At 37.1% G+C, this 26847-nt stretch overlaps 1 protein-coding gene across 2 annotated transcripts in view; it reads right to left on the reverse strand.

Moving 5' to 3' along the window:
* Positions 1-376: 376 nt before the first annotated feature.
* The window catches only part of LOC143377219 (uncharacterized), a 69835-nt gene continuing 43364 nt past the window's right edge, over positions 377-26847 (reverse strand). Inside the window, exons 3-6 of one of the 2 annotated variants that reach the window (XM_076828281.1) lie at positions 6334-6392; positions 5458-5795; positions 3214-3522; positions 377-851 (exon numbers count right to left, since the gene is read on the reverse strand). In XM_076828281.1, the coding sequence (XP_076684396.1) occupies positions 843-851; positions 3214-3522; positions 5458-5795; positions 6334-6392 (715 nt within the window). In that variant the 3' untranslated portion in view covers positions 377-842. Of the gene's footprint in view, positions 852-3207; positions 3523-5457; positions 5796-6333; positions 6393-26847 lie in introns of those variants that run through there. The other variant, XM_076828282.1, reaches the window with a different exon arrangement.

Here is a 26847-nt window from a genome sequence, read left to right on the forward strand (position 1 = left end):
CTTGTAATAGTACGCGGACGTTTTGCCATTAAACTGGCATTCAATAAGTAAACGAATTTTAAAAAGTGTATCGAAATGTTTGATTTCCTTCTGAAGCAAACAATGTAGAAAATTCAGAACAATATGAAACCTGCCGTTTTAGTAGCATTAACTCTTAAATAGCGTGCAATATCCAACGTTCACTGATGATGAATAATTTATCACAATTTAACTAGTAAATCCTGGGAGAGAATATATTACTACAAACTGTATTTTGCTCAGATGTAGTTTTGTCGAAGAATGGTTTTTTTAAAATTGGTTAATGTCCATTGAGTCATGACTCTCGAGTTTTATTGAGCTTTGTAACAATACCCCAGTTATTGTGAGTCTCTTGGAGTGGCTGATATATTTCTTTATTCAATATAAAATCACGACACTTACGGATCGTGTAATTGTCTTCTGCGGGAGCAAATAATTATGATGTTAAAGACTGCAGTAATTGGCAGTGAAAAACTAGAGAAGGAATCGTCAGAAATGATCGAAGAAACAATAGGTGTCTTCTTATCTGCTCGGATTTCCAAGATGTCAATTTAAAGATTAAGGGAGCATATAGTGCAAGTCTGGGCGATGCAATGCGCATGAAGGTGTGACGGGTGCGTCGAGGATGGAGGGGGTGGTGGCAGCGGAGGTGGTGGTGGCGGCGGTGGTGGTGGCGGCGGCGGTGGTGGTGGCGGTGGTGGAGGTGGTGATATATAAAGCCACCCGGCACCGGTTCGCCAAACAGTGCCTGATGCAGAAGGGACCGGAAACAGCGGACTGGCGGTACTTCCGCTTGTTACATGTGCGGTCGGTCCACCCTCCACTCACATTACCTAAAATAAATAAGTAATATAACTGGTGCAAGCACATATAAGCAATCATTGTTGACAATTTTAGAAATTCTCCAAGTCGTATAAAGTCTTATATTACATCAGAGGTGTACAAAGGGCCACTCTGACCTGGCGCACAGAATAGCAAACAGGTCCGAGCGGCTCCTTGTGCACCTCTGCATTACTTAATCTTATAAATAGCAATTTCGTTAAAAATAAAATTGTTATTTCAACATTAGTCAAAGTATCAGCTGACACAAATTTAACGTAAAAGGCGAGAAGTAGATACCACACAGGTCAATACGTGAATAAAATAACTAATCATTTTTATACAAAAGAATATCACTTCTATAATAATTTTTTAATAATTTTGTACGCGTGTCATTTATATGCGCATGGAGATAACTGTAAAGGGGCCTCCAGACGCTGATACATATTGCAGTGAAACATTGATACATGCTTTATGATATTGGTTTCATGAAACTTGCATCTTGCTCAGACGCCTAGCTGGTGAGCATGTATCAACGTTTCACTGCAACATGCATCAGCGTCTGGAGGCCCCTTAACAGTTGAGAACTTGAGAAATACTCGTGATGTAAACGATATTCGAGAAATTGCCTCGTGATGTAAACGATATTCAACCTCACTATAGGCACGAAAATGATTTTACTTTTATCGGCTATGGGACCCATCGCACAAGTACAGCCGACAGCGAAAACCTCGATTCGCAAAATAAATTATTCACTAATGTCACTAAATTTTTTATATTTTTCATTACATCATTATAAAAGTATTACCAATAGATTGGTGAGATTTCACTAATGAAAATGAGTACAAACACGACCTCATTCGGATTATTTTCAATTATACAGGGTGTCCCAAAATTGCGGAACGATCCGGAAAATGCAATATTCTGATGCAAGAAGACATCGAGAAGTCTTTTACAGTTTGGGGTTCGAAGCTTCGTTCTCGAGATATTAACAGTTGAATATTAGCGGTCAAACTTCCGGGCCGCGTAATTTAAGGGGATCCTTCGGTCAAAACGCTCGAAAATAGATGAATTTATAAATTTTTTATAAGAAGAGGTTATAACATATCTTAAAAAAATGTTTTTGATTCTTATTAATACACTTTTTAGAGTACAAAAAAATGTTGTTTTATATTTTCGATTTTGATGCATTGTCTAAGTGGCTCTTAGCCCACACACAGACCGCGGCGTTAACCCATTTTCACGATTTGAACCAGTGTACAGTAAGTACTCGTTATAAGCCCGTTTCTACAATGCGTTGTACGCCCGGCGATTATCGGGAGTGAGAGGCTCTTTCGTTTCCTCTTGCTCGCTCTTAGGTTTTCTCACTCCCACCATTGGCCGCGCAGAATAGTCTCCACAACGCACCGTACGCCCGCCGCCAGCCCCGTTCGTCGGGCTTATAACGAGTGCGTACTGTAGTCGGTTCTACTGTGTGTGTGGGTCAGCATCCACGCGTGCTTCCTGGTTGTGTACGCTGGCGTGAGCTCAGATGACAGCAACCATTAATATTTCAAGACCGAAGCCTCGGATCCCAACATGGTAAAGGACTTTTCCTTGCAACAGGTTATTGTATGTTCCCGATTGTCCCTTAATTCTGGGACACCCTGTATATGTAATGAATAATAAGATACAAATTATGATTTAAAAGAAGACAGAGAGGTGGTAACTAATCACTCGTTGCTGCTAACTAAAAACATCTATTTGAAGTAGATCGAGGGTTCTCTGCTGCGGACTGATTGCGAGGGTTCACTTTCCTTGTCGAATGATTCGATCGGAGACTAGCCGGGCGGGAAATTAATTGGGTGCTAAATATACTACACTTCGAAATACAGAATTCCCCCCACTGTTTAGACGCGTTGATAGAGTACGCTCCTGCGCCTATAAAGCAGGCCCAGCCAGCTCGTCGCTTCAGGAGTCGCTCTTTTGGGACCTCAGATTCGCATTGCTATCGAGAGCCGGAAACGACGCCACTGAGGGTCGCGGTACATGGTGGCTCAATCCGCGAGTGTAGAGCAGGCTTGGGAATTAACTGCTCTTTTCGGTCGATTTTCAGAAGCAACGCCCTCTTTCTTCCGCCGCACGTCTTGCCCCTCGCGACGACCGTAATGCTCGGGACACCTCAGGCGCGTAACATATGAACCGCGCGTGGTGCATTAGAGCGACACTCGTATCAATAGGTTTCCATATCGTCCCACACGGTACTATTCTCAATGCGTTTTGTTTTCGTCAACGCGCCACGTATCTTTACTTTAACTTCACAGCTATTACAATGTATACATAGGAATAAGAAAAGCGTTGTCCCTCATACGGTGAATGGTTAATACGAAATTATACCTGTAAGATCTGACTGGCTTCGAAAGCTGTCCCAGGTAGTAATATGACTGGGCTGCTGACGTGTCCACTTTCTACGCATATCATGTTTGGAAATTCATCATCGCCGAAGTCAGGTATGTCGCGGGCCTTCTCCTGCCAAGGATTCCAAACCACTGTGTCAGGGAAGTTGTACTTTTGAACTCGCATTTTCCTACCAGACACGACGTTAGTAATAATATGTTCCGGTTGTGTGTTCTGGTAAATTCTATCTGTCCATTCACACACCGTTACTACGTCGCGACCCTCTTGAAAGATTTGGTTATCCCTCGTCTATGAACAAAAACATGTTATTTAACAAGTATTAACAGAAACACACATGCTTCTATAAGAGTTCAGAGTGCTAGCGAGACCTCCGCGCATGCCCACACAAAAAATGGAAAAACGGGGCGAAGATGTCGAGCCCCTCCACTTTAGAGCGAGAATTTTATGAAGATAGCGATGACTAGACTCGAGGTTTGATAGACGATCTACTTATCCGGGCATTACTATTGGATAACTGGTAACCAAAGGCTCTCAGACTCCTGTGCTTATTTCTATAAACTTTACTATTGCTTCGTATACCTACACCGTGGGTATGGGAAAGAAAAGACTCCGTGGAAGGTCTTTAGTTGTCAGTTACTCAATAGTAATACCTCGATACTAGATCGCCTTATGGTGGAGATCGCATACATTGGCCGGTCAGAGCAAATGAGGGGTAACACCCACCATACCGCTTTTCTGCCGAAACGCTCCTTTCCTCAACGTTCTTATTTTTTCTCACGGTGCGCCATAGGAGGAGTCGAGCAGCGATTCCTGTTACCATCAGGGTTTCCAGGCGATGGTTTTATACAGCGCTGTCCAGCGGTGGGCCTCCTCACGCGCCTGCTTCCTCTTCCAACCGCTCTATCCCCACACAATATTCGCGAGGAATATGCAGTGGTACCATTGGCTCGCTGTGACGACGCGTGGTACTAATACACACATGTGGGAGAACCCCGCTGGGTACGCGTGCTCTGGCTTGGACAGCGCTGCTTCAAAGTAAGGGCCATGTGATGCCACATACATCATATAGAGCTATATATACTAAACGAGTTGTGCACATCATACTATGTTGCTATGATGTGTCCTCTTTTCACTAGTCCCTACTACGTCACTGATTGTGAGTTCCAAATTCCAATAGCTATTTCCCCTTACTATTCCCTACTAGGTCATATGAACTTCAAGCGCTTTACTTCTGGCAACGCTGCTCACTATTCCCTCTGGGAGTTTCACAACTCGAAGTAACAACTCCATGAGCACGCGTTAGACTCGCATAGAGAGAGTCGATGTCCCCTCGATCGCTGTTCGCGAAACTGCTTAGACCGGCCAATATCTATGAACTCCACCACAGGAAACCTTGAATGTACACAGCGTTCATCTTAAGAGTAACCCTACATCCCTACCGATTTTCGAGCGATTTGCGCATCCCCCACTGTCTACGCACCTGGCCCACACGATTACTCGTAGCGATATCGCTGTCGGTTTCCTACCAATTAACGGTACAGCCCAGAGCTCTCCAAGGTCGCTTACGCGTAAGGTCGGGGTTCTCCCACTCTCATCCGCGTTGTCAAGTATACCGCGCGACGCTAACCCGTCATGGCAGCCTTTGTAGCGTCGCGCGGTCTCCTTTACAACGGAAGGCACGCTGCGCGAAAGAAAGATTGGAAGGGGAAGCAGGCGGTGAGGGACCCCTACGCTGGGGGCCCTGGTATAGCCGTAGGCCAGCGCTGCCCATCGTAGGGCCCCCTCACGCGCCTGCTTCCCCTTCCAATCTTTCTTTCGCGCTGCGTTCGCTAGCGTCTTCGCGGTTAGCGCCGCGCGGTATCCCTGACAACGCAGACGAGAGTGGGGGAACCCCGAGTGTACGCGTACACGACCTTGCATAGCGCTGCCGTAGGCGGTTAGCCCTCAGAGTTATTTCTGCGTGGAACGAGGTGTTACTCTTAGGATGAACTTGTTATTTCTGCGGAATACATACTCCTTCAGTGGAGGGTGTCAATGGCTCCGCCCACTTTCATAACTTACGTTGGGGCATGCGCATTGGAGAGCTCACTATTTCTCAGTATATCATTTGCTAATTATATCAGCAGTAGTTGTGATTACTTTACTATACAACTGCCGGTAATTCAACACTGTTTTCATTATTGAAAACGATAAATTATGCAACGTACTGTATTAATTGCGTACCTTGTCGATAAAAGTGCATCCGTGAAGTCCCGTAATTTGGCATCTTCGAACATCCGGAACTTTAAAGTAGGTGTGTAATAGCAAATTAAAGCTAAACGTGTGATCTTTGCTGGGATTGTATACGCCGATGTTGAAATGTAGCTCCTTCTCTCGAAGAATTAATCTGTACGTTAACCTAAAGGGGTAATTCCACATGGAGCGGGTGAATTCGCTGTCCATTATAGAGAATATTGCCTCAACATCGCCGCTGGGTAATCGTTCAGGTTGCTTCTCTACGTTCCAACGAATGATCCTTGCAAAACCATGGGGTGGTCCAAATGTCCATGGTCCAAATTGCGCTGATGGAAGTGAAAGCAACGGATAATTAACATTTCATGCGTTGTTCGATTACCGGGGGAATTGCATATACATACATCCCTCAGGATAATATAAAATCACTATATAATACACGGTAGCCAATATTTTGAAAGCTACATATAATATCACTAATTCACTAATTAAACATGTAATTTTGTTATTTAATTGATTCCGTAAATCTAATTATTTCGAACACTCTAGCAAAGGGATATGTGTTATTTTCACATAAATTACGAAATTTACAGAAATTAGTTTTTGCAAACGTTCAAGTTAGGTATTTTGCATGTGAAAGTGTCGCATCTGTTTAAAATCAGTTTTAAACTATCCTAGAGAAATTTGTGTAAAAATGAAAACTAGGTGATCGCAACTAATTTTCTCAATATTGATTGTTCATGTTTTTTTTCAGGTTTTAATGATTTGTTTACAACTATTGGTTTATATAAACACTTTTAAGTGATTTGTTTCACCTCTTAAAGCAATTATTCTAACAATGCACTTTGTTCTGTCTCGTATACTTACGGAAGACAAATGGAATGCCTCCTCTAATAGCCTTCTTTCCGTCAAATACAGCCTGCTTACTGAAACACAGAGAGAATTGGTTATTAGTTAAAGTGTGAGGTAAAAAAAAACAATTTAAATATAATAATTTTCACATAAAATTTTGTCCTGATATCCTTGAAAGTAGGATGAAATCTTTAAGTACTATTATAATACTGAAAAGTGCAAAACATAATTTAATAAAAACATTATTTACGTATTTTCGGAATATAATTTATAGTGCATAATAAATGCGTTGCGTTGTTACAGTGAGTACATTGTTCAGCCTTAATAGTGGTAATTGAACTTAAAATAGAAATTAAAATTTTTATAGTAATTTATAGTTTGTAAGATTGCATATCTTCTTGGTTAGACCACTGTGTTCAAAACGCGTGTTACAGAAGGTTTGAGGATAAGGAAATTCGAAATTTGCCTTGGGAGTATATTAACACATATTTTTCCTACTATTGTATAACAGAAATTTCCCTTCGTTTTGTAAAAAAAAATCCACGACTGTTGTGTCTCTAGAACGTTTTTATAAAATTAAGTTTATAATAAAATATTGTCGTACCTTGCGTTTGTATAGTACCTATTTACAGCTTTCTTAATGTTTCTTTATAATCCATTAATACTAAATCTATACGTGCAATTGGTCCCGAGACCTATTATTATTATTATTGTTACTGTTATTGTTATTATTATAATATTAAAGGACTGACATTACAAAAAAAAGAGAGTAAGTACTATGTCACGAGCATTTTTTAGTTTAATTGAAACCACTTATGTGTACACACAGAGTGTACATACACATGCAAAAAAAGCCGAAAAAATAGAATTAATTTTTTCATAAAAGCCTAGGTTTTCGAGAAAATCGGATTTAAAAACGCGATTAGTGCACATACATTTGGCTGAGATTTGGTAAGAATACAGGAAAAAGTGCACGTGTAATGGATCTTTCCAAAAAAGAGTCGAAATTGTAGTCGAAACGGATTTTGAAAATTGTTTTTCTTGGAAGCAAAGTCCCGGTGAAAGAAAGTTATTCAATAATTTCGAACTAAGTAGTTTTAGATGGAGATTCATTTCATTTACAGATGTAGCATATTTACTGATCCATTCTGCTGATTTTTAGTCAGGTGCGCGTGAATTAAGCTAGTTTTTAAATTATATTCTCTCGAAAATGGGGACTTATATGAAAACATTTCATTGCACATCGTTGATTTATTTTTGCACGAGGAATCACCTCCTTTTTAGTTGCACCATAATTTGTGTAAACCCCCAGTTTTTGTAAGTTCAAGTTTCTAGGCACTACGAAAATTCGCGAATGTTGCTAGTGGTGGAGATCAACCCTCCTAAGACGCGTTCTTTCATATGATTTATGATGAGCGTTAAATTATTATGTTGATTTCTCGAAAATGCGTGCCCCCCCCCCCAAAATCATAATAGTTCTAATATATAAGCTACTGAACAGGTGTTGTCAAAATAAAAGTATCCGCATGAGGGTATATTAAGGGGTTACACCTAGTCAGGCGCCCAAAAAGAGGCGAATGTTTGTGAATTTTTTTTGGAAAAGTGGAAGCATATATTCTTACAGAAGTTTTTGCCCTAAAGGAGCAACATTTAAAGAACATTTGGTTATTTTTTCGTAGAAAAATATTTACGTTTATAATAAAGTAACAACCGATATCCAAGAAGCATTTTTAAAAATTTGGTTTTGCGGTGAGCACTGCCATTCGGAACCAGATTATCTAAAATAAAAAAAAAAACAAAAAAGATTTCGTTAGTTAATGATAATCTTCCGATTGGCGAAAAGAATTTTGCGAAATATTAATTCAAAACAAAATGGCGGCTATTTAAAGTTGAAATTCTGATTTTTTTCGCGTGAGTTTTGCACGAAAAAAGCAGGATTTCAACTTTAAATAGCCGCCATTTTGTTTTTAATTAATATTTCGGGAAATTCTCTCCGTCGATCGGAAGATACATTAATATAATAACGAAATCTTTTTTGTTTTTAGATAATCTGGTTCCGAATGGCAGTGCTCGCCGCAAAACACAGTTGTGCTAATTGAATTTCACTGTAATTCAATTACTGGGTTTTCAATAGACAATTAGTGATTAAAAATCCAATTGTTTATAATGTTTATTGGAGTAAGTTTAACATTTTCAATGTGTGAAAATAATATGTGAAATTAGTCCAAATCCAGGTAAAATTAAAATATATACTTCAGGGTGTCCAAAAAATCAGAATGAATGAGTGGATATAGGATTGGGTCTCCTCCGCCCATTGGATCGAAAAATGATGAATTTAAATTAAGATCTGATAATAATATTGCGATGGCTCCAGCTAGTACTGGAAGTGAAATTAATAAAAGAATTGTAGTAATGAATACTGATTACGGGAATAAGGGTAATTACACTGTAATTCAATTACGTAATTTAATTGCATTATATTTCAATTACATAGTAATTGAATTACGTTGTAACTGAATTACATAATTCAAAATTTTGAATTAATTCAATTCCAAATTACTGCAATTGTATGTGTAATTGAATTACAATGTACTTGAAATACAATGTAATTAAATTATAGCTCGAAACTCTGAAGAAGTGAGAAAAGAAGTGGAAAAAATGTAAGAAAGGAGTTTATTTCCCTTTATATATTATAAATTTATGAATCATACCACATTCAGCACTCGTAATAATTTTTTTTTGTTCGAAGCCATTACCTACATATTTCTTTCCCACCTGTTATTACCTCTCAATTTGGTTACCTCTTAATTCGTAATTATGATTCAATTACATTGTAGTATGCAATTACAATTGCAAATACATTGCAATTACAAATTAAAATACATTGCAATTACAAATTGCGATGTATTTTAATTGAATGCAAGATCTGAATTACAAATTACAATGTAATTGAATACGATGTAATTGAATTATTATAATTCATGGAGTAATTCAATTGTAATTCTGCACAACTCTGCCGCAAAAGCAAATTTTTAAAAAGGCTTCCTGTATGTGGGTTGTTATTTTATTATAAACGTAAATATTTTTCCACGAAAAAATTACCAAATGTTCTTTAAATGTTACTCTTTTAAGTGCAAAATGTTCTGTAAGAATATATGCTTCCACTTTTTCAATAAAAATTCACAAATATTCGCCTCTTTTCGACCGCCTGACTAATAGGTATAACCCCTTAAAGAGGAGTTCTACAAAGAAGATGTTAAAAATCTTTTCCAACTGAAGCAAAAATAAAAAAGTGAAAACTCATTAGAAACCATTTATGCTTATTCAATTCGCCGAACGAATATCTCTCTATATGCGACAGCGGTGGGAACATTTTAAACAATATTTCGGACCCAGTAAAAAAACGAATAATCTGAAAAAATCTGTTGTATTGTTTAAAGTGTTTGAACCACAGAGCTGCCAATGCTCACAAACATAATTTCGGACAGAAACAATCGGCGAGGGAATGACATGATAACCAAGTCATATTCACAATCAAGTCGTATCTGACGAATTTAAAAAATTAATTTCCTTCTAAACAGAGCCCAGTTCAAAAAAAGTGAAAGCCACATTTTTCGTTTCAATAATCGTTCTAATTTTGGTCGTTTCAACAATTACGTCCTACCCTGTACAGAATATCTGTTGTAGAAGACTAGAATCAAAATTTGACTTAAAATAAACACCCATTTGGCGTACCTCCTTAAGGATTAATTTGTGGATTTACGTTGGCTTTGACAATTTTATGGCGCACTTAAATCAAATACAATTTTATTTAAAACGTAAGGTGATATCTTTCAGGTCTTCCAAAAAGTCGATTTTTTTTATTTCATTTTTCGAATGTTCAACCCTTTAGGAATACGTGTTTAAAAGGATTTTTGAAATTCGTAAAATTCCCGAAGTTATAGGCATTTGAGTAGCGTCAAATGCGTGGGCAACAACCTGCCACTCGGCGCCCACGTAAAACTTTAAACGCGTTTTTCCCGAAACAGTGTTCTCAAAACGGTGGGACCTGTATCTTCAAAAGTTATTATCCGATTCGACTGAAACTTTTTTTATTTTGAAGAATATACTTCAGGCTAGGGGGATACCAGAAAAAAATACAAAAATTGAAAATTTATAATTTTCTAAGGCGTTGAAAGGATGAAAACTATAGGGAAAAAGTGATGTCAAAATTCAAGTGTCGTTGTTTTTTAAAAAATGTCATTTTTGTATTTTTTTCTGGTTTCCCCTCTACCCAGAAGTATACTCTTCAAAATAAGAAAAGTTTCAGTCGAATCGGATAATAACTATTGGAAATACAGGTGGTCCCACCGATTTGGATCAATTTGTTGACGCCTCGACTTTAACGACTCCCCAGTGCCGTCTGCAATGATTAATTATAAAACAAAAAATATGTTTCTACAATTTAAGACATCCTTAATACAATGCAAAAAGTCCCATCAAATTATATATAGTAGTTTTCCGTTAATTAATTCCTAAAGATCACCTGCTTCTTTGGGCTCTAGACCGGAAAGTCCCTCAAGGATTAATTTGTGGATTTACGTTGGCTTTGACAATTTAACGATGCACTTGAATCTTACACAATTTTATTTAAAACGTAAGGTGATACCTTTCAGGTCTTCCTACTTAGTTATGTAAAAAAGAAAAATTCAAAGTGAAATAAAAAAAAAATCATTAAAACAGAACAAATTATTACTAATAATTCTGGATTACAGAATTAACCCTTCTCACTTCTAGTAATAAAACGAAGAACAGAACTTTCTGCGTTAAATTGGAGGAGGAAAGGAAACAACCATTCCTCTTGTTTCTAGTGGAACAAATATGGTAGTTAATAGCATTTTCGTTAAATCGCAGAAAATTAAAGCTAACTTTCTTCTGCACGCAACAACAGCCTCTCTGTCTTCCTCCAAGATTGATTCCTTTCTTTTAATCAGAACATCTTGCACCTTGCTCTTCTAATATTCCTCTATTTCGTTCCATTGTTCTCACATTCTTTACCATTCGTCCTCCAATTTTCTTCTTGCCCTTCTCTTTCGCCTCTTTCATCACGACCTCTTTCGCTTTTTTTTCGCGGCGCTCATGTATGTGCAAAGATAAGTATAAAGTACGAAGGTGGATGCACGGCGGTCATTAGTCAAGGTTGTCACAGGCCAGGAAGATGTCTTTAAGACCGCGCGTGAGTGTGGGGGGTTGAATTTACAAAGAGAAAGTGGGAAATCGAAATTCACGCTTCACTTTGTCATCTGAAATGTCCTGGGAAATTAAATTTCATTTAAGAACTATTTCCATTGATTCTTGTGAATAAATGCAATTGCACTATTTCTGGTTTAACTCGGCGGGAGGCGCTGCTGGGTGAAATTTACCACAGTGGCGCTAGTTGCGAAAATATGAAGACTGAGTTTTTGTTACAATTTTTTAAACAACTTTAATAAAGATTTTAAGATATTTCATAAATTTTCTTTCATTCTTAAAACACTGTACTTTATCATAAAAATTACAAAGTTAAAAAAAATATATTTTGAAACTGTGGTTTTTCACGTTTCAATTTTGGGTATTTTTGACCCGGTAGCGGCAACCTGTGTTACAATATGGGGTGCGCCTCCCGCCGGGTTATCTATAGTTCCTAAGTATTTGTCCACGCATAACCAATATTGTTCGGTGTGACAACGAGTCGACACGAAATCTGTGAGTTAAGGGGTCTTTCCACTGTGACACCCTCATAAAGTACCGCTGTTTAGAATTTTTTTTTTGTCACCAAAAGAATTTGTTTACTAAATTGAAGTTTCTTCTATTTATTAATATGTGTTTTGGGAATACAACAATTTTTTTTCCTATTTTTTTAATGCTTGCATGCCCCAAAATAAAGGGGTGTAATATGCGCTGTGAAAAAAAAGACGCTTCGACTGCGTGCTCGATTTTGGAGGAACCATGTACCTGGGGAGGTGGTATCAGGGTGATTTGTAATCAGCATGATTGTCGCCATGGTCCGAACTAGAATCACACATTTTCGTTGTTTTTTTCTCATTTTTTACGTCGTAAAATGATTAAAGAATTTAGCTAATTTCGATAGTTCAGTTTTGGACGTCCGCCATTTTGTTAATTTTTCGTCAATCTAATTAATTTTAGTCCCTGTCATAGCGACAGTCATACGGATTAGAAATCTATTTATTTTTTTTGTTTCAGACACACGGTTTCTCTAAAATCGATCACGCAGTCGAGGCAGAATGATTAAAAAATTTAGCTAATTTCGATAGTTCAACTTTGGACGTCCGCCATTTTGTTAATTTTTCATCAATCTAATTAATTTTAGTCCCTGCCATAGCGACAGTCGTACGGATTAGAAATCTATTTGCTTTTTTGTTTCAGACACACGGTTTCTCTAAAATCGATCACGCAGTCAAGGCAGAATGATTAAAAAATTTAGCTAATTTCGATAGTTCAACTTTGGGCGTCCGCCATTTTGTTAATTTTTCATCAATCTAATTAATTTTAGTCCCTGCCATAGCGACAGTCGTACGGATTAGAAATCTATTTGTTTTTTTTCTTTCAGACACACGGTTTCTCTGAAATCGATCACGCAGTCGAGGCGTCTTTTATTTTACAGCGCACATTACACCCCCTTATTTTGGCGCAATCAAGCATTCAAAAACTATGAAGAAAATAATTTTGTACTCTCAAAGCACGTATTAATAAATTGGAAAAACATCAATCTAGTAAACATATTCTTTTTGAGACAAAAAAAGTTTGCAGGCAGCGGTACTTTATGAGGGCGTCACAGTGGAAAGGCACCTTAATTAAAATTACAGCACACAGAAATTGTGCATTTGTTTAAAAGCAACGTTTAATAACCAAATTCCCTGTTTCGTCTAAAACTGACTTTCATCTCCATTATATACTATCTCTGTTTTCAGTGACAGAGAAGTAAAAAAAAATTAATTAAATTAATTTTTTGAATCATGTTAACATTATTTATTACACTTTTTTCAAGAATGGGATTTTCGGCTTTAACAAAATGCCAAGTGCATTGTTTTTCACTGAAGACCAAAATCCCACTTTCGAATGAAAGTAGAGTTGGTCTGTTTTACCAACAAGCCAGCGATAACTGAAATACCCCTCGCCAGCCACAAAACTGTCCCGTGTGAAAAGGCCTTAATGAGTGTAAAATGGTATCGATTTGTGTTCACTGCGAAAGTAGGCACTATACCCTATTTATGAGGCCAAAACAGGGGAAACGAATCTCTTCCAGTAGCTAACTCAATTAAAAAAAAAAATAGCACCGACACATAAAAATGCATATTACAACAATTTTGCAGAATTAAAAAGCACTTGCAGCAAAATATAATATAGTTCTCAGTTAAAACTGCTCCGTTTATTTCTTGGACACGTTTAAGCACCTCGAACTACCCGTTTCCCTCACACGTGCAAACTATGCGCACAGCTTCCAGGGGAACTCTTCAGAGCCAGTGCATCCCAAAACTGCATCATTCGGTCTAAAATGTCCTTAAAAAAAAATCATAAAATATCGAGGCATCGCATTCTGCAAACAGGACTGCTGGTGAAATCGATTCTACCCAATCAGGGCCGCAGGAGCAATTTCCAAATGAATCACGCGATCTTCTTTCGGCCGGAACGTGAGGCTACCGCGAATCTACTATTGTCAATGCACAGTGCAGGGCACCGTGGTATCTTTGAAGCCAACGTGTAATCTATTTTCCTGGATACGTAAACTGTGGAAGGTGGAGGTAATCCCATCCGTTTGCACGATCTCTCGAGGCGAATGGTATACAAGGAAGCTGGGGGAGGGAGCGGAGCGGAGTGGAGGGAGCGATGTACCACCACGAAGTACGACGCGGTGGTAGGAACGCGGCTGACGCCAAGCAAAAACGATCGGCGCTGTCTGCCGTGCTTTTTGCGGGCATCACAGTTTCCAACCTCCTCCTGGCCGTTTCTAGCTGCTGTTATCCCCCGTTGCTACTGCTGCTCCGCTGCTGATCGTGAACGGCACCCAATTCCCGATGCGGTTACGTCTGCTATTCCACAGAATATTCCCGGCTCGAGTAAATCAAGCAAAGCTTGGTGAAAAGAACACTTGCACGCGCAAATGTTACTGGGCACTGTCAGAAGTGCATGCGTAATAAGCGGAACGAACTTTTCAGCTATTTTTTTTTTAGCGTTTGGATAGAGCGGTTTTAGGCGGGGGAGTTGGGGGAAATTTCTGATGCAGGGGGTGCAGATTTGGACTGCTTAAATACATTCGAAGTTTGTAAAAACTGTTTTAAGTTTAGGGGTATAGAATTACTTACGAAAGTATCCGTCCACCCTATGTGTAATATATTTTACACATGGAATCGAGTTTAAAGTAAGAATTCATCATTATAATACATATTATGTAATATAAACCTTGATTAATATACTTCTGCTTTGGGTGCATTGCATTGTAAAAATGTAGACAGTTAATAACACAGTTGGACAAAATTTGAGTTTTTTCGGACTTGTAACATTCAATAGTCGTTTCTTATACTCCCCTCCCCAGTTAAACTGTACTGTCTAGCATTTTTTCATTTTTCAAGATATGTTGAAATATTTGAAGTTCCACAGGTCTTTTACCTTTTACGTAAAGTTAGAAAACTCTACGTGCTTCGTGAAAGTTTATAAACAGTGTAATGTATTTAACCTAACTTATTTCCAAATGGTTATAATATCCTATCTAAAACAATTAATTAATTAATCACCTACCGGTACACCTATTACAAAAAATTATGTTAGGCTGTTACGAAATAATAACAACATGTTTTAATTTAAATGAAGGAAAATAAGGACGGTACAAAGTAAATCATAAAACTTCAGTTTTCTCGGTTGTTTCAAATTTTAGATAGGACATTTTAACTAAAGAAGACAGTATAGGTTTTCGTGCGCTGAAAACGAACCCGCAAACCGTTTGTCGCCATCACCCTCGGTTTTTGAGAAATTCGATTTTTTAAAAAAAACGCAAATTTTCAAATTTGAACATCTTTTGTGTTCAAACAGTAATAGTTATTCGGTTGCATGGTCTGTTAAATTATTCTATGAACCCTCGTGAACACAACGATATAAGTTATTATTGCATTGTGAACATTTAAATGTGTTTAAACATCGATCAAAGGGAAAAGGACACCCGAAATGCACCCATTTTTGAAGATATCTTTCAATTTATTTCCAAAACTAAGGGTCTAGGAGAAAATCTGACTGCTCCACGCGACGCGGCAGACATTTTTCCTTCGGATAGCATCAACAGAAGTGGTAAGACACATCTTGTTTTCAATACAGAAGCGAAACAGTTTGGCAAAACGTGCGGCGCGGACAGTGGTAGTCACGCGCGTTAAGCGATTGTGTGACTTTGAGCGCCAGTGGACCGCGCGCCGCCGTTGACTACCACTGTCGGCGCCGCACGTTTTGCCAAACTATTTTGCTTCTGTATTGAAAACAAGATGTGTTTTACCACTTCTGTTGATGCTATCCGAAGGAAAAATGTCTGCCGCGTCGCGTGGAGTAGTCAGATTTTCTCCTAGACCCTTAGTTTTGGAAATAAATTGAAAGATATGTTCAAAAATGGTTCCCTTTGATCGATGTTTAAACATATTTAAATGTTCATAATGCAATAAAAACTTATATCGGTGTATTCGAGAGTGTATTATACAACCGAATAACTATTACTGTTTCGACACAAAAGTTGTTCAAAATTTGCAGTTTTTTTTTTTCAAAATCGAATTTCTCAAAAACTGAGGGTGATGGCGACAAACGGTTTGCGGATTCGTTTTCAAAATGTCGTTTATTAAATGTCACAAGTCCAGATGGCTATCGAACTGTGTAATTTAATTCCAAAAGCAATTAAGACTGTGGATTCGTAAAATCAACTGAGTGCCGAATATAAACACATATTTGGAAATATAAAGATACATGGAAGATAGGCCTTAGTCAGGCACTTATTAAATATTTCAATTTTGACTCATGTTTCATTTATCCCTTTCCAAGATGCGAGGAACCCTACAATGGAATCCGTATACGGTCCTGGGTCTTGCTATCTCAATCGGCGCTTACACTTGACTGTTTAATTTGTGATCCCATTATAACTCTTCCACGCAATAGACGCAATTAATCAAACACAATAGCGGAGTGGTTACATATTTATGTATTTAAATGAAAAATATATGTAATTTATTCAAATTCGTGATGCTATGGAGTGGCAATATTATTCTCTTGGATAACTGTATTTTCTACTAAGGGTCTCCCATTAAAATTTAAAAAAAAATCGTTTTTTTTATATTTTGGTAGCAGGGCTTGAAAACTGTTGTAATATCGATTTCAGTTCTCCAAACGGTTATGAAGAACCGAAATTTCCAACTATTATCTGTTTCAGTTACGGTTCCTATTTCCTTCCTCATATCGGTTCCATAACAGTTATTTTTTCGGTTCTATATCGGTTCCGAAACGGTTCAAGAATCAATTCTTGTATCGAATTTTTCCTAATTAATATCTCTAATTATTGTAGCTGCAGATTACTGTATATGTGCATATTCTTTACAAAATCCTTATAGAAAAAGAAGAAACATTTATACATATCATATATAATAAAGCGTTGAAATAAATAAATCAGCTACATATTTCTTACATTCACACGCACTATATCATTCAGAAAAGGAAGTTAAAAGTTTCTCCTGTTTTTGTAAGGATTTTGTAAAAAAAAAAGATGAACATCCTACATCAATCTACAGCTTCGATAATGAATGATATCAATTAGGGAAAAGTCGATATAAAAATTGATTCTGGATCCGTTTCGGAATCAATATAGAACCGAAAAAATAAAGGTTATGGAACTGATGTGAAGAGGGAAATAGGAACCGTAACCGAAACAGATAATAGTTGGAAATTTCGGTTGTTCATAACAGTTATTTGGAATAAAGTTTCTCCATAACCGTTTTAATCAGAACCTTTATATAACAGTTTTAAACAGTTCTTTTCGGAACCGTTTCAAGCCCTGTTTGGTAGTACACCATCTGAAAAATGCCCAGTTAATATTTGGCGTCAACATTCATAGCCATGTAGAGTCTACAGGTATAAAAAGTGACCCGTTCATATCTACAGCAGTTAAAGCTTAAACTTGCTCCTCGAAGTAGAAATTTTAACGTAATAAATTAAAAATAGATGTTGATTTCAACAAAATTTTCGAAAAATTTAGCTCCTCCAACTAGAAATTTTAAGGAAATGATTTAAAATAGAATTTAATTTCAACAAAATTTACAACAAATTTTGCTCTTCCAACTAGAAAGTTTAACGTAAGCAATTAAAATTGAAGTTAATTGCAACAAAATTTTCGAAAAATTAACTCCTCCAACTAGAAATTTTTACGTAAGCAATTAAAATAGAAGTTAATTGCAACAAAATTTTCGAAAAATTTAGCTCCTCCAACTAGAATTTTTGACGTAAGCAATTAAAATAGAAGTTAATTTAAAAAAAATATTCGAAAAATGTAGTTCCTCCGACTGGAAATTTTAAAGAAATAAATAAAAATAATATTCAACAATATTATCTGTTTTTCTCAAAACTTGTTTTCTTAAAACTGCGGAAGTCCTAATAAAAAAAAAATAATCGATCGATTTCAAAAATTCTTGCGGCATTTCGTTCATTACTAAATTCGCCGTGGAATCATCTATGATGGTAACTGTGGGAAGAATCGTTTTCATTTTATAAACCTTTCCGTGCGCAAAATGACCCATTTTTTTCGATGTTTGTGGTTCAAACGTCTGCCAACACATGAGATTACAATATTTTGCTATATCCGTAGACGATTCCACGAACAATGTTACGAACTTTAAGAATTTCCGTGGTTCTTCATTTCAGATACCTAATTCTACGAAGTGTTAAAAATTCCACAGATGAGGAATTGTTTTTTGTATCGCTCGGACAGTCACAACCACCAACAGTCAGCAGTATTAGATAAAATTTCAAAAAAAAAATTTGTATCATCTTTAAAGATGTACAAATGCAATCCAAAAATTTTTTTTAACCTACGACGTTTACTTTTTTTAAAATAAAATCCTACAAATTATTTATTTCCGGAGTGATTTGATGGAAGGGTAGCCTTAAACCAAAGTAATGTATTCTCCCTGTCATTTAAGAAGGAACCCGTTTCGCGCATGTAGAATGAGCTCATTGGCTCCGAAGAAGCGTTGGTGGGGGTACAGCCAATAGTCGCTTCTCCCGGCACCAATGAGCGTCAACCTGCGCAGAACCGGTCTAAAACTCGTCGGTCGGCAGGTTCCTTCTTAAATGACAGGGAGAATAGACATAATAAAAACTGAAATACGAATAAAGACATTTTCCTTACTGATATACCATTTGTAATCAGGGTTGCCACCATATAAATCCCGGAGCGCCACACATTCCAACCCCGAGATTCGAATATAAACCCGGAGATGGAAAAAGCAAAAAAAAAAGGTTTGTTCTCGAATATCCGGAAAACAGATGTACAATTATTCTTGTAAGCTCAAACAATTCAGAATTTAAAAGTACCTGTTTTTTTTAATTAATGAGTTTTATTGCATATAAAATTGATACCATTGTATAATACCACAATTTCTTATTATCTCATTTTTCTTCTACAACCCGGAGATTTTTCCGGTGAAACTGGAGCCCGGAGATTTGCTTCAAAACCCGACGTCTCCGGGCGAAAACCGGAGAGGTGGCAACCCTGTTTGTAATATGTATGTACATAATAATAATAATAATATAGTTGCGGAAGACTTAATATTTGTAGTTTTATATCTACTATGCATATGTACACATTGTAAACCAGAATTTCAATTCCTTTTTAAATCAGTGAATACCCAGAACATTATTTCCGTCTGTTATTAAAAATAGGTGTCAGTGACGAATAATACGCGGACATTTATATGTATTGATATTTTTCTTATGGAGTAAACGTTAAACGCATATTCTGTATTGATTTGTTAGTTTTATCATACTGGAGCACCAGACAACATTCAAACAAAAATTTATTTGCACTCATTATTATACTCGAAACAGTGGGGTAACATAATTATATACAATTTGTTTGTCACTTTCAAAAAGGTATCGAAGTTCCAAACTAAAATATTTTACAGGGAAATATAACAATTTTTAACTTTTTTATTTTCTTAAATAAACTATTGCTATGTTTTTATTCGAGGTCATCGTGGTGTCTGGTTGGATTAATTTTTTTCTACCGGCTACAACAATGTAATAATAAATACGTATCGTTACTATATAAGTCGATGTCGATAACCTTGAAAACTCGGAGAGAATATGACTTGGGGAGAAAAATTAATCATATTTGTCCTCTCAAAGCAAGCCGGTTCTTTCTGACATATAATTTCGTACGATTCAGGGTAATGGGGATATTAAGATGGACCAGATAAATAAAATATCCTATGCAATATCTGTGGGACATTAATTAACATATTCGCCCGTTAATCGAGTAGAGATTCTTCGCTAAATTCTACGCTTATTAAATATAAAACTGTGGAATAGAAAGAATGTAGTGCAGTGATTTCAAACTCAATGACTGACTTGATTTTACAAATCTCGAATTCTTCTATATTTACACGGTTAATCCTTAACTGGTATCCTGGGGTCGCTCGTGACCCCAAGCACCCAAAGTTCGATGTACAATTTTCGGTTGTCTAAGTTGGTAAACTGAATTTCTAATTAATTTTATAATAATAGTTTAATTTTCTACGCTTCTCTACCTAAGAAGAAAATATTCATGGTGGTTGCTCTAGTGTCGACTTTACAAATTTCTGTGTCCTTTTTTATTTGGGGTCTGCCACGACCCCAGTATACCAGTCACGTTTGCCAAAAACAGTATACCAGTTAAGAGTTAAAGATGTCAGCGTGAAACGTCCAGAAAAATCTTGGTACGTGTGAGAGAAATACCTTGATCCGTGCAATTGATTTTACGAATTAGGATCTTACTCATATTTCAGACGGATTGTCTTACACAAGTGTCTTATAGATTTCTCGCTTTTTGAATCAGTGTTATCTCTCGCAAGTGCCTGCGAGGTGTGACAATAAAGTTTCGAAGATAATTCATTTAAACATTTTATTTTGAGAATTAAACAGATGCGAGGCTATCGTCGTCAAAGTACTCTCCTTGTATAATTCACAGTGTACACAACATTTCTGGTGTCTGTTTTAATACCCGCGCTACATTATTTTGAATTTCAGGAACTGACTGAAAATGCGTTCCTTTCGTGACTCCTATTACAGTATTTCCTCGTTAACGGCTCGCTGGTCGGGACCGGCGTTGAGCCCGTATCGTGAACGTGGCCCTAATTCCGAGTGTTCGCTTCTGGTCGAAGGGGGGAGCGAGATGGAACACTGCGTGCGCGGCGAGCGTGCGCGATGGTCGCAAGCGCTTACCGTGAACACGAAAACCGCTTAGTAAAATCTTGGCGCAGGCCCGGCTCAAGTCTTTTTTGCGCCCTAGGCGAACTTGTCAAATTGCGCCCTCTGTTATATAACATTTATTTGAGTTTATTGATGACCTTACTCTGAATTTTTATTCGCAGTTTAAAACAGTTGCAGTGCAATTTGTAATATTGTATTTTAAAGTATATTTTCAACAATTCCAGCAATGAAAATACCATTTTGCACCTCTTGTCGACTTTCATTGCTGGTATTGTTGAAAATATACTTTAAAATACAATATTACAAATTGCACTGCAACTGTTTTAAACTGCGAATAAAAATTCAGAGTAAGGTCATCGATAAACTCAAATAAATGTACTATAATACAGGGCACAATTTGACAAGTTCGCCTAGAGCGTAAAAAAGACTTGAGCCGGGCCTGCGTCAAGAGGGAACCCTCCTGGGAACCCTCCCGTCCCAATTGTTTCCTTTTGAAATTTGGTAGCCTCAGTCGCATCTTTAGCATCGCCAAACTCACATTGGTTGGCTACCATGCTTTACGCGCCTCCCGCACTAATCTACCTCCAACCAATACTAATACCCGGGACAATTTGGAAAGTGGAATGCGTTGTGTGGATATAGGTCAACAGTAATATTGTTAAGCAGTGGCGGATACAGAGGGGGGCGCCCCCCCCAAGGGTGAAATACTTATTTTAATTTGCAAAATACTTATTTTAACTTAACAATATGAGTGAAAATATGATAAATTGATAAAAAAAAAACACTTTTTCATTTAGCAGGAAAATATGGATTCTCCCCTCAAGAAAATCTTGGATTCGGCTCTGCCCCCCCCCCTCTCGAAAATCCCAAATACGCCCCTGTTGTTAAGAGCAGAGACCGTGGTAAAGTGATTAAAAAGGATCGGTAAGGTGTACCATTTTATGCACAATTTTATTACCCCTGTATTTTTTTAATGCATTAATTGCCGAAGCTAAAATTTTATATTTGGGGTCTTTCCACACCCTTCGTAATTACCCACCAAGTTTCATCTCGATCGGCCACCGGTCCCTTTCGGAAGTACAGCCTAGATTTTCACTATGATGCCGACGAAATGGGGACGTGCCGCAAATATTGGCAAAAACAATCGGATAAAGGGTGCGTTTCACTTACGCCGATTTTCATTACGTATCTCGACCGCGCGGGCGATTTTGGTGCAAGTGGAATTCGCCCTAAATTGTTCGGCAGTACCAACCAACCAGTGCCGATTGGCAAATGGCGATGCAGTGGGGACGCGGCTTAAGGGGGTATACCCGTTTGAACCCTCGGAAAATGTATACATTTTGTGGATTTTTTTACAAGTCAACGGTTTGATGCAGATTTCCCGTTTTTTAACTATGTTTACATAGTATTATGAACTACTTATAAAAAAAGTTTCAGTTAAAAAACTATTGTTTTTCGGAAGTTACGGATACATGTCCGAAAGTCTCTCGATTTTAGACGGCTAAACGGTGGCCCTAAAAACTCGCGCTACGTTCAACCAATTTACTTCAAATTTTGCATGCAGAATCATAATAAGATTCCGCATCGTCCAACGAAGGCTTTTTTTATTTCGATTCCCCGTTTATTATTTATAAAGGAAAAAGGTGGATTTTTCTCTTAGAAAAATTTAACTTTACCTTTGATCTCTCACCATTTCTTTATTTTTCAAAATTTTCAAAATCGCCTTCGTTGGACGATGTGGAATCTTATTATGATTCTGCATGCAAAATTTGAAGTAAATTGGTTGAACGTAGCGCGAGTTTTTAGGGCCACCGTTTAGCCGTCTAAAATCGAGAGACTTTCGGACATGTATCCGTAACTTCCGAAAAACAATAGTTTTTTAACTGAAACTTTTTTTATAAGTAGTTCATAATACTATGTAAACATAGTTAAAAAACGGGAAATCTGCATCAAACCGTTGACTTGTAAAAAAATCCACAAAATGTATACATTTTCCGAGGGTGCAAACGGGTATACCCCCTTAATGTGATGATGCAAAATTCACGACCAGACGCGTCTCTACGCGAACCAACTTGCACAATGACTGAAACGATTGACAATGTTTACTTGTCGCATGCAGGTAGGTGGAGGGGAGTGACTGCTCACAATGTTGCCACTTTGAAAGAAATGAAATTATTCTCGAAACTTTATTGTCACACCGTATGTTCGAGGATCCTGTCTCTATCCACTGTCCATATAAGTTTCTTGTTTGCAGACAGATTGCACGATGTGGAATATAATTTTTTTTTCAATAATAAGTAATGCCTTGATCACATTGAAAGAGCGTATACCAAGAGAAAGTAACTGCTCTTTAACGCCGAGTATCAGCATATCGTTGGAGCTATTTGTACTCCGTGCATCGCATATTATAAAACGTAGTAAAAGTCTTAAGCCGGTTGCAACTAATTATAATTGACAACATTTTATGCGCAAGTCTATGTGCAGGTCCTAGCAATTATATAGGGTGTCTAGCCATGAGTAGCATAACCACAAAGAAGGTGATTTTGAGTACATACAAATACAAGTGGAAAATGTAGTATAACAGTATAGTAAATGTGAATAAATGTAAAATATTCTTTTTTCTAGGTGCCTTAAGCCGGGTCCACATTTGTTACCGCACCGCGTTCCGTTACCGCGACCTGTTACCTATCTGACCGGTCGTGGTAGCAAGTGTAGACGATGTCGGACGATTCCGAGACATTTAACGGCCGAACCAAGTGACGAGTCACAGTATGCAGTAACGGAACATCGTTAGATAGGTAATAGGTGGCGGTAACAGAGCGGCGTGCGGTAACAAATGTGGACCCGGCTTTAGCTTGAAAAGTTCCCAGGTACGCATAGATCTGATTCAAAATTCAGGGACTGTAGCAATAAATATGGTATAATATCGTATAAAATAAATCCCTGTGCAAAAATAAGTAAAAATTGTAGAATGACTTTCTGCAATTATTGGGAGTAGGGTACTCAGCACCGATTTCAATGACTTTGAAATATGTTATCGGGAGCATGGTTCTCATCGACTTTTCCCTATACGTGTTACCTCCGCTCGGTTTAGTTTCTACGATATTAAACCCCCGGTGCTCCCAGTCACTGATTGTAAGTTAGCAATATTCGAGAATGGTTCATGTCACGAGGTATCGGTATAGGTTTGGAGCTAGAAATGGGGTGGGGGGGGGGTGTTAGGGAAGCCCGTAGCTACGTGTATATAGTGTGGACCCCAAATATACAATTATAGTTTCGCGCATTTATCAATTTCCATGATACTAATAAAAATTACTGTTAATTCTTTTTTTTTTAATTTTTTGAATTACACATACGTAGCTGCAGACCTCCCTAACGGGAGGAGTCCAGCGGTAACATGTATAGAGCAAAATTAATGAAGTTGGAATTTCGACCGTAAAATTTTTTTTTTTTAAATTTAAATTAAATTTAATTGACCGAAACTGTGCGCCGAAATCATGTTTTAAATTTTTTTTAAAAAAATAGAGAACAATTGTTTAACATGTTGACCTCGGCAGCATATTTCAAGGTCATTGAAATCGGGGCTGAGGACCCTATTCCCTATAAATAGTTGCCCAACTTTCTTTCGAACACAACGTGTTCGACAAAATCGATTTAAAAAATCTTCGACTAACGATAAAAATCGGTTCCATTTTCGAAACTGATTTTCTCAGAAACCAATCGTTTGAAAAACTGTTTAGGGTCTTCATCTACTAAAATCTACTATTTCAGAAGGATTCATGTCGTACACAGTTATACCTACCATATTTGCTCCGTTTTTTGACAATTTTTAGTGAAATTCACGTGCATCAGGCGAGTTCTTAAACTAATTTTTTTTAAACGACTCCTATACCAAATTTTGATCCACATTTTCCACTTACTTTTGCTGGTAGATTCACCTTCTCGAGTGCACCGCTCATTGTGGAGCACGCTGTATATAATTATTCAGCTAAATGATGTAAAGGAGAGAAAATTGCTGTTCCATATAAAACTGGAACTGGAACGGTCAGAATGGAATTACGAGCATCAGTGCTTTTATGCATAATTTTGTGATGCTAATAAGGTGTTCTTAGTAGATAATCGCAAATTAATTGCAGTGATGAACAAGTTTGTTACGAAACGAATACAAAGTAAGAACAAGAGCAGTAATATAAATTCTACTATGTAGGCACTAGCTTCGTACAATTAGTTTATTGAAATAGCAGAAAATAATAACAGATTACAAATTATAATACACAAGCAAATGTGGTAATTTGCTGACAAATGTTGACACTGCTGCTGATAGGTTTCCTATTGAAATAAATGTTGCGAAGGAATGGCCAGATAGATAATCATGAAAATGAAATAATTTATATATGACACCACTTATGCGTAGTATTCGGCGCTGACTTTTGGAATTTAATATTTCAATGCACAAATCATCTGTCTTCGTAAAGTTATTGTCATATAAAACTCGTGTTGTTATAACTTATGCATTAATCTTATATCGATTGTATTTGATATATCAAATTATTTATTAGTAACAGAACACATTGTATTATACAGATTTAGGCTATTGAAATAAAATATTTTAGAAATTATTATTCAAATGATATGCTATCTTATTTGACTAGTGGTTACTTTTAAATACTCAAACGTTATTTTATTTTTACAAAGAAGTGATTTTTCCTTGGTTACTAGTTAAATGATTGTTTATTTTATTTTATATTTGAATAAGTGTTTCTTGAAATAATCTCGCAAATAATTTCTGGTACAATGGTCTTTCAGACAAAATGTTCGAAATCAGAACAGTTCTATGAGCGAACGCTGTTAAATTTCAAGATAAAATTATTGTTTAAGAATTCCAATATTGTACTTTGCGTTATTTGTTCATAATATTATACTTTTATTTAACAGAGTTTACTGAAGTAAACAATTATCTTGAAATAATTTACATGGTCTTGGCATAAAATGAAGTTACTATTTCGAAGTTATTTTTAAAATAACAATAGAGTAATTCAAATAATTTATTATTTCAAATATTATTCTTCATTGGGTTTCAAATAATGCGAAGAATATTATAACGGTATAAAGTGAAAATATTATAACGGTATAAGTGAAAAATCCAACGTTCAAATACACGTAATCAGGACGATTTTACATACAAGGGAGAAATATGATCATAAACAAGATTAAAATTTCACATAAAAGATTTATCTGTACATAATGTGTATGAACAAGATTATACAAGTAGTCAAAATGAACCCTGAATCTGCCAGCGACTGCTGACATCCATCTAAGAATCTAAGGGTTGATTCTTTGGTGCTATGAATCAAACTGTATATGTTTACTCAGTATGAAAATCAAGCTACTATGATCATAAATATTCTGCGCGCATTGCAATATTAATATGCACATACGATCATTCCAAGGTTATGTTGTAATGGTTAAGCACATTTCTTATAACACCACGTTAACAAAGATACGCAATTCTATTTAAAATTTTCAAACTTCGAGAACTTTAATTTGAAACATATTTTCTTTCGAGCAGAATATTTGTATCTAAACATATGAACTGCGACAGCCCTTTCTATGGACATTCGTATTTAGTTGTACGGATTAATTCCGGGACAATATCCTGATGCAAAAAGACATCAAAAAGTCCTTTACCGCTTTGAGATCCGAGGCTTCGTTCTCGAGATATTAACAGTTGAATATTAGCGGTCCAAGTTTCGGGCCGCGCAGTTTAAAGCCGAAACAGCTGAGCGCCGAGCAGTGACCCCTCGCACGCACACGCAAGAGGCGCGCGTAGGTACAGACCCACGCACACGAAAGAGCCGACCGCGCTGATTCAAACCGTGAAATGGGTTAGCGCGGTCGGCAAGCGCAACAACAATAGAATAAATTTGTAGGTATAATAAAGGTGCAAATACACTTAAGGGGATTATGCCATCTTAGAGATATCAAAAGGTCGATTTCGTTTTTCGTTTTAAATGATACCTTACACAGTCCTAAAAACACGATACAATTGGTTTCACCATTTTCACA

The sequence above is a fragment of the Andrena cerasifolii genome, chromosome 15, assembly GCF_050908995.1.
Source record: "Andrena cerasifolii isolate SP2316 chromosome 15, iyAndCera1_principal, whole genome shotgun sequence".
Classification (NCBI taxonomy): Eukaryota; Metazoa; Arthropoda; class Insecta; order Hymenoptera; family Andrenidae; genus Andrena; species Andrena cerasifolii.